At 48.4% G+C, this 12,125-nt stretch overlaps 1 protein-coding gene across 1 annotated transcript in view; it reads left to right on the forward strand.

Annotated features, from left to right (window-relative positions):
• NTRK3 (neurotrophic tyrosine kinase, receptor, type 3) overlaps window positions 1-9,564 on the forward strand; it is a gene marked incomplete at its 5' end in the record, with an annotated part of 42,792 nt that extends 33,228 nt beyond the window's left edge. The window contains 2 exons of the mRNA XM_009585396.1: window positions 5,914-6,072; window positions 9,009-9,564. Of these exons, the coding sequence (XP_009583691.1) occupies window positions 5,914-6,072; window positions 9,009-9,194 (345 nt within the window). The remainder of the gene's footprint in view (window positions 1-5,913; window positions 6,073-9,008) is intronic.
• Window positions 9,565-12,125: the final 2,561 nt, after the last annotated feature.

The raw sequence follows: 12,125 nt of genomic DNA on the forward strand, positions 1-12,125 counted from the left end.
GGCTTTTGAATCTCTTAGAAGAGGCTCAGCCTGGGGGTGGTACGGCCATAACGCATGATGCCTTTCAGTCAGGGGAACACCTTGGAGATATTTTGAGGCCAGAGTAACTCTGGCAATGGTGCAGTCTCAGCTATAGCTAGCACCCTTCTTTCTGGGTAAGCTGAAAGGAAATTACAGGTAAAGTACTTGGGAATTGCATCCAGTCGCAACTTGCACTTAAATTCAGCCACCTTTGAAGTAAACTACTTGGGTACGTAAGAGCCTAGTAAGGTGACAGTTAAAACTATGAAGTGTGGGACAGCTAATGTTCAGCAAAACTCAGCTCTGCCTGGCATGTCAGGGTTAATCCCTCTGCTTTGCAAAAGGTGCCCAGGAATCTGTCAGGAGTCACACAGGCAAAATACTGGCACATCTGATAGAGAAATGTCTCTCAGTGCTGCTGGATCCAGCACTGAAGGCAGGGAAGGAGTGTCTCCTCCCGGAGACCCAGCCATGAGCACTTTTGCCTCACCCCTGAGAAACCACCTTTGCATGCCGCAACCTGATCTGACAAACTTCGGCTCACAAAGGCGTGATCTACAGCAGTTTTGCTGGTTGTTTGTTTTTCTCCAGGAGCTCAACTTAGCCAAACAGAGAAGCTTTTCCTGCTTCTTGCTTGCATTGCTTTTTTTTGTCCTTGTGTCCTCTTGGGTGACCCAGCCACCTGTGGCTCTTATTCATACAAGGCTGTCCAGAACTGCTGAATAACACATCCTGCCCACAGCAGGAGTTAATGTGTCCTGATGGGGACATACATCTGGCTGCTGGGGGAAGCTAAGTATCTTCCAGGGATCACCCAGCTCCTAGAGCTGAGGTCTAAAGGATGTATGTTCTGGTGCAGCCCAGCCTGGGATGAGAGCCAGGTCTGAAATTAAAGAAGATCCCAGGTCATCCCTACCTACAGCAGCAGGAACAGAAACAGCGATCAGAGAATGTGTGTCTTTTCACTAGGTTGTGTGGATTGTGTTGAGTGGATTTTCTTGGAGAGAAACGGTGCCAAGGTCTCCACTGCTGCTACTTGATTCTCTAGAAACTCAAATGTCTCAGCTTCCTGTGCATAAAAGGGAAGTTCGAATAATGCTGCACCATATGAAGACACCTATGGTGGTTCTTGTGACTTTCCCAAGGCAGGAGCAGAAGCAGAACCTCTCTAAAGTATGCCAGGAACAGGAAGAACGCTATCAAATGACCTTGGAAAGCAAATGTCCAATGACCAAGGAAAACAAAAGTACTGATTTATTTTTCATTTTATTTCAAAGTTGGGAAGGAAACTGCACAAAAATTAAAATAAAACACAGCCTTAGAGTATGCCAGAGACCAAATTCTGTTCTTAGCTGAGATCCATGAAGCAACCCTCAGCTGTGAGCACGGAGGGGATGGCTCAGTAGCTGCCCTCTGAATGCTACTTTGAGCTACAGCCCTGGAGCTAGTGTGTGAGTCGGGAGGGGGAAAACAGGGCTGCCCACCAAGAGCTGCCTCTAACATGTTAGGATCTGAATTCCCACCAGTCCACAGTTCTCATGAGGGTTTTTCAGCCTTACTCTGGTTTTGATTTCCATGGTTTCTCTGTTAGTGGCCCAAACAGTGGCTATATTGCACAGTCTTCGCTGAACACTGTTGCTCCACTACCTGCTGCTGTACCGTTGAACTCATTGGGGATAACATGCCATCTTTTCCCTTCCTAATCAGCTGGATGTCATTCAGAAAGCTGGGACAAGGAGAACTTTTTCCCCAGACACCAGCTTTCCTTGATAGCAGACAAACCTCGAGCCTTATAATGTTGCTTGTACATAGCACTTATATAGCTTTACATTGTCAAAGGGCTGCACTAGCATTAAGTAATTATCTCTCTCCCTAACGGCCATTAATACTGCCTTTCACGAACCTCCTCCAGCTCCCCAAGGTTTATATCTAATACAGCAATAAGCTCCTCAAAGGGAGTGGCTGGTTATCTTGCAAGTCTACGGGCTTGGACGCGTAATGAGGCTTCAGAGCAGAGGCCAGGTGCCCTGGAGTATCAGAAACATGTGGCTGTAGACCAGGTCATGCACTTGGGAATATCCATTAGAAAGGGATGGAAACAAGTAGGTGATTCTGTGATCTTGAAATGGAGACAGAAGAAGGAAACTTTGGCCATTCGGAGGATATGCACTGATTGCTCTATTTATTACCAGGATAGTACTGCAAACAGAAAGAGCAAAGCAGTGGGAATAACATGTCAACATGGGCATGGGGAGTTGATCTAGGGAGAGAAAGTTAGAGAGCTAAAAATGTCAAGCAAAGCTAGACAGCCATGGCAATGGGATGAAGTGGCCAGTCTGCAGGTCTATGAAGCATTAAAATAACAAGGAGAAAGGGCGAACTTGGCAGCATAGTAGGATTTAAAGGGAGGAACAGAAGAAGATTTACTTGCCTTATTTGCTTGAAAGCAAATCCCTGTTCCAGGTTGTGGAGTGTCTCCAGGGGAGACGTTGCAATGCCACTGTTTGAGGACATATCACCCTTAGGGGCGTTTAGAAGATGAACCTGCATGATGTCTGGGCTCCCCCATCCCTGGCTCCCAAGGAGAATGGCGTGGGGAAGGTGGGGTGGGAAGATGACATGACTGTTTTAGAAAAGTCTCAGAAGTAGTATGCTCCTGACAAGCATCAGTCCTGCATGGTCACTTATTTCTGAAACCTGCCAGGCCCAGCTCAGAGCAAACAGGGGCTTGACTGAAGCAAACTTTCAGCTTCTCTCTAAAGACATGATAACGATTCTTTCCAGAGCCAAGGACATGCCATGTAAACTGTCTTTGCAAAAGAAAAACACAGCATCTTTTTTTTTTTTTAGCCTGATTTAATAGCACCGTTTTGCTTTTAAGCTTTTGGCAACGGCTGGTCCTGTGAAAGAAGTATGTAGCCGTTGGAATCACGTGCAAGTCTACACTGGCGTAACACAGATCACAGCCGCTAGGTGTTATGCAAAGGATTTCTGTCACCCTGGACACACTCTGCTCCCTATGGCATCAGTAGCACAATCCTTCTGTGCTCAGCTCTAAATAATTTTGCCACATCAGCAAATAACAGGGTACCGCTGACTGCAGACCAGGAAGACTCGACTTAGTGTTCACGTACTATACAGCTTCAGAGCAGGGCCTTTCCCTGCCTTCCTGCATCTGTTTTCTCATCTGTTAAATGGGAATTTTAATCCTAATCAGTTTGCAAGGGGAGCAGTATGGGATAGTCAAATCTTTAAAATGTAATAGTCAGCCTTATGTGCTAAGCTAGACATTGGAGTGGTTTATGGCACAGCTTAATTGGTGCCTGTTCTGCTTATAGCTAGCGAGTGCAAGACTTAACATTTCCTCTCAAAAATGTGGCACCTTGTTTGAGATGCAAAGGACACCTCTGCAAAGAATACCTCCTTATCTATGAGCATAACTGAGCCATATTTTGGGATCTACACATTTCTGGGCGTTGCTTGTTCCCCCCCCCCCTAGTTTGATTATTAATTATTACTGGATTAATTTTTAGTAAAAGGTGTGTCTCACATGACATACAGGGCTGAGAGGAATGCTTTGGCAGTCCCTGGGCTCTACCATATGAGCTAAGATTGTGTCATCACATCCTTGGGACAACCCTTGACTGTTGGCAGTTCTTCACCAGGATGTGTCTAGAGGAGACCAAAGACCTTGACTTTATTTTAGCTTATTAGAACTGAGATGGAACTACTGGCTTCTCCATTCTGCTTTCGGATTCTCAAGTGGTGTAAACCAGGGCCCTCCCATTCAAGCAAAACTGCTGTAACAGTGTTTGTGTAAGCTGAGGGCCTGGTTCAAAGATTCTGAACTGCCATAAGCTGTTCAAAAGGGAGTTTAAGTGTGCTCAATATGTTGTACTGCCTGTAATCTCAAATGATCCTGCAAGATTCAGGATATTGCAAATGTAGAGAGCTTTGCAATAAGTAATCATTTTGAGATTGCTGGAAAACTGAAGAGTTAGTGCTACTTAAAGGAGAACAAAAAGCGTTAGCACAAAACAGTTTTTGCAACAATCGAGTTTGATGCATGTCCTGTTCTGTCGATAACATTTCCTCAGAGCCCTGCACAAGAAGGGAAAGCAACTTGTAAAAGCTGGGAATGCAGGAAAGAGCTAAAATTGCAGCCAGGGTTTCAAAGGAACAAAGAAAGAAAAGCATATTTCCATTTCCATTACGGGAGAACATTCTTGGGAGTTCAGAGCAGCAAGCTGAGAACATGCCAGCCAAGCCATTTCTAAATAGGAGGTGTAGAGCTGCAATGAGCTTTTTATCTTCATGCATCGCACTTCTGAGCACTTCTGCACTTAGGAAAGAAAGATGTTCCTGAGACCTTTAAAACCCCTTCTCTTTTTTGTAGGAAGAAGCTGTTTCAGAGTTAGAAAAAGGGCTGGTTTGCAGACCTCTGGGTACAACGCTGCCAGCCCGGGTCCGAATTCTGTCAAACCCCAGAGAAGTCTGACTCGCACCCTCCATGCAGAAAGCCTGCTAAGCATCATAGCCATTTCACACCCTTTTCCAACACTCCTCCCCAGCATTGTCCCTCTTGCTTTCCAAGCACTGCAGCGTGCCTCTGTACTGACACTTCCCCACACCAGCTCTGCTTTAATCAGGCAAAGAAACCTGTGGCAGCTTGAGAAAACTGTACAAGAAACGTTTTCATCCAAGCAAGCGCAACAATCTCATTATTTTGAATAGCCATACATATGCTGGAAACCTAGATACCAGATACCTTCTCCCCTGATCTGTCATAGGACCAGAGAGATTTCTGCCTGTTTGATTCAGTTGCAGTGCTACAAAGTTATTAGCACTTGCTTTTTTGGAGTCCATAATGAGACAAGCAGTCTTCCAAGCAGTACCAAAAAAGCCCTCTTTCTCATCACCACTAAAACCTCGGACACTTTACCCTCAGCAGAAACGAGTGCTGGAGACTTGCAGCCATACTGCTTCCAGCACCGGCTGGGCTTATCAATTAGCTATTTCCCCACAGATGGTGCTTCTTATGTAGAAGGACAGAACAGAGAAAAACTTGTCCTGCTCAGAGACACTTTTTTGGAAATCTCTAGTGAATCTGCTGTTTTCAAACTGTTTGCATGTATCCTGCAAACCTGCTGTATACCTGCTGGATTCATGTGCCCTAGAGAGGGTAGACCCTGACTGAGAAAGTGCCTTTCCCTGGCTTGGCATACCCCAATGGGACTTCGCCCATGGGCTCTTCCATTTCCAAACCCTCCAAAGGGGCTGGCTTTCCTGCCTCCATTAAAAGCTGGGCATATCCCTGCCTGTAAGAGCCTGTTCTTTACAAACAGACCGCCTTTTTGCAGTGCGGTCCTGCAGTCATTTACATATTCAAAGCTCTTTTTGAAAAGGCCTGTAGCACAGTTTTATGAGCACAAAATCTTTCATGCAATTAGGTGATGTGCAGATGCCTGTGCATGGCTTTTAGAAAACCTTACCGCAGAGGGATGAACCTCACGCTGTATTTCTGGTGGGTGCCTCAGAGCACTGAGGCCCTGCAAAACTCAACACAATACTTTGCCTTGCCTCCTGGTTCATCAGACTGTAGGGCTGGAGTATACTCTTGGCATTTTGTAATTTGATTTCCTTACAAGCCCGTTTTGAGAGGAGAGGACATCATTTGTCTGGATACATTTCACTCCCTATCCATCATGTTAACCAGGTGGGATTGGTGGGTAAGCCCATGGGTGGTCGGGGAGCCAGTAGCCAGCCCAGCTTTTTTGAACAGCTCCTTGTTGATGTAGCTCACAGGGAGGCCCTGAGTTTGTCACGTCAGGGCTGACCCCTTCCTCGGGGCTCTCATCACTCAGATTTCCTTGTGCCTTTGCCCTCACCCAGGTTGGAGGACACACCATGCTGCCTATCCGCTGGATGCCTCCGGAGAGCATCATGTACAGGAAATTCACAACAGAGAGTGACGTCTGGAGCTTCGGGGTGATCCTCTGGGAGATCTTCACATATGGGAAGCAGCCCTGGTTTCAGCTCTCAAACACAGAGGTACAACAGTGCTGAGACACCTCAGCTGGAAACTGTACTTTTTACCACCTCTCCTTTCCGGATTGCTTGCAAAGCAGTTCGTGCATAGATAGTCCCCTCCTTGGCACTCCCATGGCTTCACCATGGGAGAAGTGTCATTGTCACTATTTAAGAGCTGGGGAAACTGAGGCATGCAGGAATCAAAAGGCTCTGCTAAAGCCATGTACTGGCTCATCCTCAGTCTCTCCCTTCTAAGTTCCTGACATACCTCCATAACAGCCACATCTGAGAAACTCTTGGGGTGCTGCCAGAACTGAGGATACCCAAATTACTGCTGGGATCTAAGTTATTGCCATGTCCTGCATTTCCTCTGCTCTCTTTCTCCTTACTTTATAGCTGGGGCTCCTACTGCAGCCTTCGGTTTATGAGAAAGTGTTTGAAGCCTGTTATATAGCACATGGCACGTCTCTGTGGGGCTTTTTCCCATAGGGATATCTATTACATGGTTTGCCCCAGTTCATTGAGGGTGGGACCCAAGGACCTGGTTCATCCTTGTTGTTTCTTTGAATAGCAAAAGTTGCAGCCCGTCAGTATAGGGCTGTACTGTAAAAATGTGGAGGAAAGGCTGGCTGGGATTAGCAGAGTGTCAGAGCTGAGGTTTGAGGCACATCAGCAGAAATGGTTTGGAAGATTTTTGCTCGGAATAGCAGGGGGTATTATAGAAGAGGAACAAGATGCATTGACATAGCGGTGTGTGGGAATCTTGCACATTTTTATCCTACTGTGTATCTAATGGATTTCAGAAATTTCACCTTTTGTAATGAGAAATGTGCATTTTCTGCTTTCTGGATACAGATCCCTTAATTAAGTGAGTTGCAGAGATGGCAAATCCAAGGTGTTGCTTTACAGCTCTAATACTTGCCCATTCGTGTGCTCAATGGGGCCTGACTGCATATCCCAAAGTAGCACACGCAAACATTTTAGAGACACAAACAATGGAATCGACAGCGACAGAAGTTATTTGTCACGCTATTTAATGAGCTGCTCTTGCATTTCCCTGGGAGGGTAAATACAAACACACACAAATGAGCACATGTAGCTTGTCTATGGGTGATAGGCACGCTGGAATATGACAGCTCAGCTGCTCCCGTGCTTTCTGCCTCAGTTTCCTTTGCGGGGCAGTAGGACTGAGAATAGTCACCCCTAACCTTGAGGGAGGAGGGCTGACTAAAGTCTGCACCGATACAGCTGTATTGGCTTTTCTACCATCCATGGAAAACTCTTATCCTTTCCTTTCCTATTGCTGTATCCACTTCTTTCTGAGAGCTGAAGACTTCCACCCCAGACCACACTATCCTGGAGGGAGCCACATTAGCTCTCACCTGGTTCATTTTTCACAATTTGTGGAGAGGTGGGCAGAACCTGGGTGGTTGCAGGGGACTGACACCTCCACCAGCTCCTGGATGGTGAGGCATCAGAGCAAGTCTCAGCGGCAGCCTGGCCGCAGCTGCGGAGCCCCGTGGAGAGGCAGGTTAAATGAGTCTGTGCCAGGCTCCAGACCGGAGCGTGAGCAATCACCAGGCTGGCGGAGCACTGCTGTTGTTGGGTTGCTGGGCATTAACAAGGCTGGGACGCTCGCTCCCTCCTGTGGCATCCGCATGGCCTCGTACCCCCAGAGCATTTTTAGTAGCTTTGTTCAAGGCTGGAAGAGACCTTGCCTGAGCAGAGGGACGAGGCAGGGCACCCCCTCATCTGAAAGCCTCAGCCAGTCCATTAACTTCTGTCTATGTCCTTCCTTTGTCCTGGAGACAAAGGGCCCAACACAGGGCTCCTGTGCATGTCCAGCATGTCCTGTCAGAAACCGTAACTCACCTCCTCCCACAGGTCACCGCTGCCGAGCAGCTTTACGGCGATGCAGGTTTCTCTGCCTGCTGCGTCTTCCTCGCCCAGCTTTCAGCAGGTCCTAATCTCTCCCCTCTGTATTTATATGCAAACAGCAAAGCGATAAGTATCTGTTGAGCTGTGTGGCAGGCCCATTACTATTCATAAATGATAAATTCCAAACACTCCTTGCTGGGTGGCTTCCCTCAACACACTGCTTGGGATCTGTGTTTATCTGCAGAGCGTGGCAGGTCACTCGCACACTGCAATGCTGGGACTCATCAACTCCAACCAAGGAGGCCAGACGGTAATAGCAGCTCTTTGACAAATCATACCCCCCTTCCCTTGGCATCCATTCCTCCGGTGAGCAAAACGCAAACAGACACTTAGGGGAGCCCTTTCCAATGGCATCCCTCTGAAGAGACTCCAGTGCTGTCCAAGAGCTCACATTTCTCTCATTAGCAGCACTGACCTGACCCAGAACAGAGTCTTAGTGCTGCAAATTTTTTTCTCCATCACAGATGTGATTTGAGATGAAATTTCATTCTTTCAGCTGCTTTTCTCTGTCAAAATGAGGCAAATCTGCCCTTGGAAATGGAGGTAGGAAAAGATGCTCTGAACTCTTGTAGAACTCTCCTGGGCTTTGCAATGGAAAGGACTCTTGACTTTCAGGGAAGAAAAATATAATTTCAGCTGTGCAAAATACTACTTTAGTTTGGGGATTTTAAGGTTTTTTTTTTCCTTCTTCAATTTAGCAGAAAAAACTGACATCATAAATTAAAACTTCATTTCATTTGCTTGGGAAATCCTGTTTGGAGAGTGAATTGAGGTAGTTAGGTGTCAAATGAGGAAGGTTTTTGGGAACTGCAAGACTGCAGCTGGAGACAAACTTTTCACTGTAAAATTATCATTAACTACACACAAACAGGTGAGCGCTGAGGATCTGCAGATCTCTTGGCTTCTCAGTGCTCCCATTCACTAAATGGTACCACATCAGCCAAGAAGTAGCTGGGACAGGACATCCTCCAGGAACTGCCCAACTGGCGTTCAATGTCTCTTTTTTTTCTTTCTTTCAGGTCATTGAATGCATTACCCAAGGCCGAGTTTTGGAAAGGCCTCGAGTCTGCCCCAAGGAGGTTTACGACATCATGTTGGGCTGCTGGCAGAGAGAACCTCAGCAACGGCTCAACATCAAGGAGATCTACAAGATCCTTCATGCTCTGGGCAAGGCCACACCAATCTACCTGGACATCCTTGGCTAGCAGTGGCCACCCGTCGAAAGTCCCTGCTCCTTCCTCCGTCCTTCCTTCCCTTTCCCTCTCCCAAGTCCTTTGCCCCTCAGCTCCCAAGCAAACATCTTCATATAAACTCAAGTGCCTGCTACACATACAACACTGAAAAAAACAAAACAAAAAGCAAACCAACAAAAATCCCATGAAACAACAACCTGTAAGGCAGTTTGGCTTACATATATATTTATAGATATCTCTCTATATATAACTTCCACACCAATACAGAAAGAAGCTGCTGTTACAGAAAATTATAAGACTTAAAAAAAAAAAAAAAGAAACAAAAAAGGGAGAAAAAAGTCCTTAAAAAGATATATATAATTAAAAAAAAAAAAAAAGGAAAGAAAGGAGAAGGTATCTTTCCCCCGAGCAATGAAGCAGTGAATTGTAACCCTGCTGTGAGTACGGTTCGGGCTGCTGGGCAGGGCTCTAGACTGGCTACGCAGCGATGCCATCCCAGGTAGGAGCCCTGGGAGGAAAGCCTTGCCCTGGTTGTATGATATGCACTGAATGTGTGAAATCAGTCCTCCCTTTTCGTCCTTGCCTCCTTCCCTCCTTCCCAGCCCGCAGGCGATGGGCGCAAAGCCAGGGCAGTGCCCCTGGATGAACTCTCTTTTACCAACCCCTTCCCTCCCTCCAAGTCCTTCCCCCTCCCTCTCTGCCTTCCTGCCTTGTTCTTCCCTCCAACATTTCAGGACAATTTTTCTAATTTGCTGATTCTTAAATGTATAGACTCAAGGCTTTCGAACACACAGTCAAAGGATTGTGGCACCTACGGGTAAAACACACACCAGGAACCAGCCGCCCTCCCGCAGACTGCGAGCCGGCCAGACCCAGACCTCCCTCCTGCCCCGTGCCAGGGCCGGGAGAGCAGCGGGACCGAAGCAGCTACGTGAGGGAGTCGAGGGGGGGTCCTGGAGACCCAGTCCTGAATCATCCCCAACCCATTTCAGTGTGCGAGACAGGAGTGCCCTTCGCGCAGGCGGCGACTTTGGAAGGAACAACCCTCCGTCCCCAGCCCTCCTTTTTCTCCCCACCCTTCACGTTTGCTAGCGGCCGTGGGGTTGTTCCCCCTCCCTCAGCTGTCTGCACCGGGGCCAAATTGATCCCTGGTGTAAACCCGCAGCAGACAGGGTTGGATCCCTGCTCCCCTCCTGGGGGAAAGGCTGCAGTGTGCAGACAGCTGGGAGCTTGCCTGCATCCCGGCTGGGCATGTCTATGGGGCCAGCATATCCCAGCGCTCTTCCTCCCCATCCTCTTCCCTTCCCCATCCCTGCCCCATGCCTCAATCCAAGCCTCAGGCACAAGCCGGCGGGGGACAGGGAGGGAGACAAGGCTTGCGAGATGGCTGGGAACCTACCAACACCTGCCTGCAGCCCCCTTGCCATTCTCCTCACGTCCCCATCCCCTGAAAGGATTGATGCATCTGCCTTGGAGCTGTTGTGAAATGCAGAGGCTGAAGAATAGCTCCACAGGCAGCCCCGGGAGGAGGGGGGGAAGGTGCCTTCAGGAGCAGACGGCTCAGCGGATGGCCGCAGCGGCCAGCCTTGCATCTCAATGAGGATAAAGGCCTGACAGGCAGCGACAGGGGGGTGGTGGGGACAGCGAGGGAGAGACAGAAGCATCCTCCCTATAGCCCATCTCACTTGAGCAGGAAACAATCCCGACCTGGGGAAAGGCTGAGTCAGACGCTGAATCCCAGCCGTCCAGACTGGGCTGAGAATACAAAACCTTTCTGGGTCTTTTTTTTTCATGTGGTTAATGGAGGGTGAGGGGGAACCTCAGCTTGGCAGCTGCTCTCAGGAGGCAGGGAGTGGGCACCACAGGCATTGTCAAGGCAATTTTGAGAAGTTAACAACCACTGGCACAAAAATAGCCTGTTCAGATGTGGTGCTTGCCTGGAAGGGGATGCAGATGGGGGAAGAGGAGATGGAGAGGGGAGCTTGGCTCCTTCCCCGAGGCCAGAGTAGTATTCATGGCCAGGATGCAAGGGGAGACGGGTGACCCTGGCTGAGACCTGGTTATGGCCAGCTACTGAAAGGGGAAGATTTTGCATCCTCTCCTCATCCCCTTGTCTCTTGCCAATCTCTACCTCCCACCCATGGTTCTGGCATGACCTGGCTTATGGTTTCAGACAGGGACGGGGGACAGTACTACAAGGAGGTTTGTGGTGGCAGCAGTGGCTGTGGATTTATTTTGTGCTTGTGTAAAGAGCAGTGCAAGCTTGGGGTGGGAGATGATGGGTGGCAGTAACCACGTGGGAGTAAGGATGTAACCTTCCTCTGCGTGTTAGAGACATCTGGGCTAATGGGACAAGCTCGTGCCAATGGAGGCTGGACGGACTGCCGCTGAACAGGCACCAGCAGCTCACAGCATGGACACCAAAGACAGCATGGTCAGGGACAAGGGTGTGGACCGGCGCCAGGAGTCCGCACACAGGAACAGCGTACCATGCCACCCCTCAATAGCAGGATCTTGCTCCTTTGGGAGAGAACATCTAGTTTTCCTCATCTGTCTACTTAGCTCCACCTTTGGAATTGAAAAAGATTGGTTGAAAGGTTGCTAGCCCTGGCCTGGCTCCCTCTGTATGCAGGCTGCTTTGGCTAAAAGGACTGGAGACTCTGTACAAGGGGAGAACAAGCAATGGCTGTTAATAGCCCAGTGTCCCCAAAAGAAAACCCAAGCTGCCTGTCTCTTACCGCAAAATGGCTTCTTGCTCTTGTGGGTCCCAGGCACTGTGCCGGATTATGCAAGGCCACCATTTTGTCCACCCCTCTCTCTCGCTCTCGTGCCCTTATTTCTCTTTTGGCCAATGTCACTGGCCTTTACACTATCAAATCACCTACAGACACTGTGTTCCCAGGTTTGATGAGATTCCCCTGTCACCATTCTGCACAGCAGCTA

The sequence above is a fragment of the Fulmarus glacialis genome, unplaced genomic scaffold (assembly GCF_000690835.1).
Source record: "Fulmarus glacialis isolate BGI_N327 unplaced genomic scaffold, ASM69083v1 scaffold1449, whole genome shotgun sequence".
Taxonomy (NCBI): Eukaryota; Metazoa; Chordata; class Aves; order Procellariiformes; family Procellariidae; genus Fulmarus; species Fulmarus glacialis.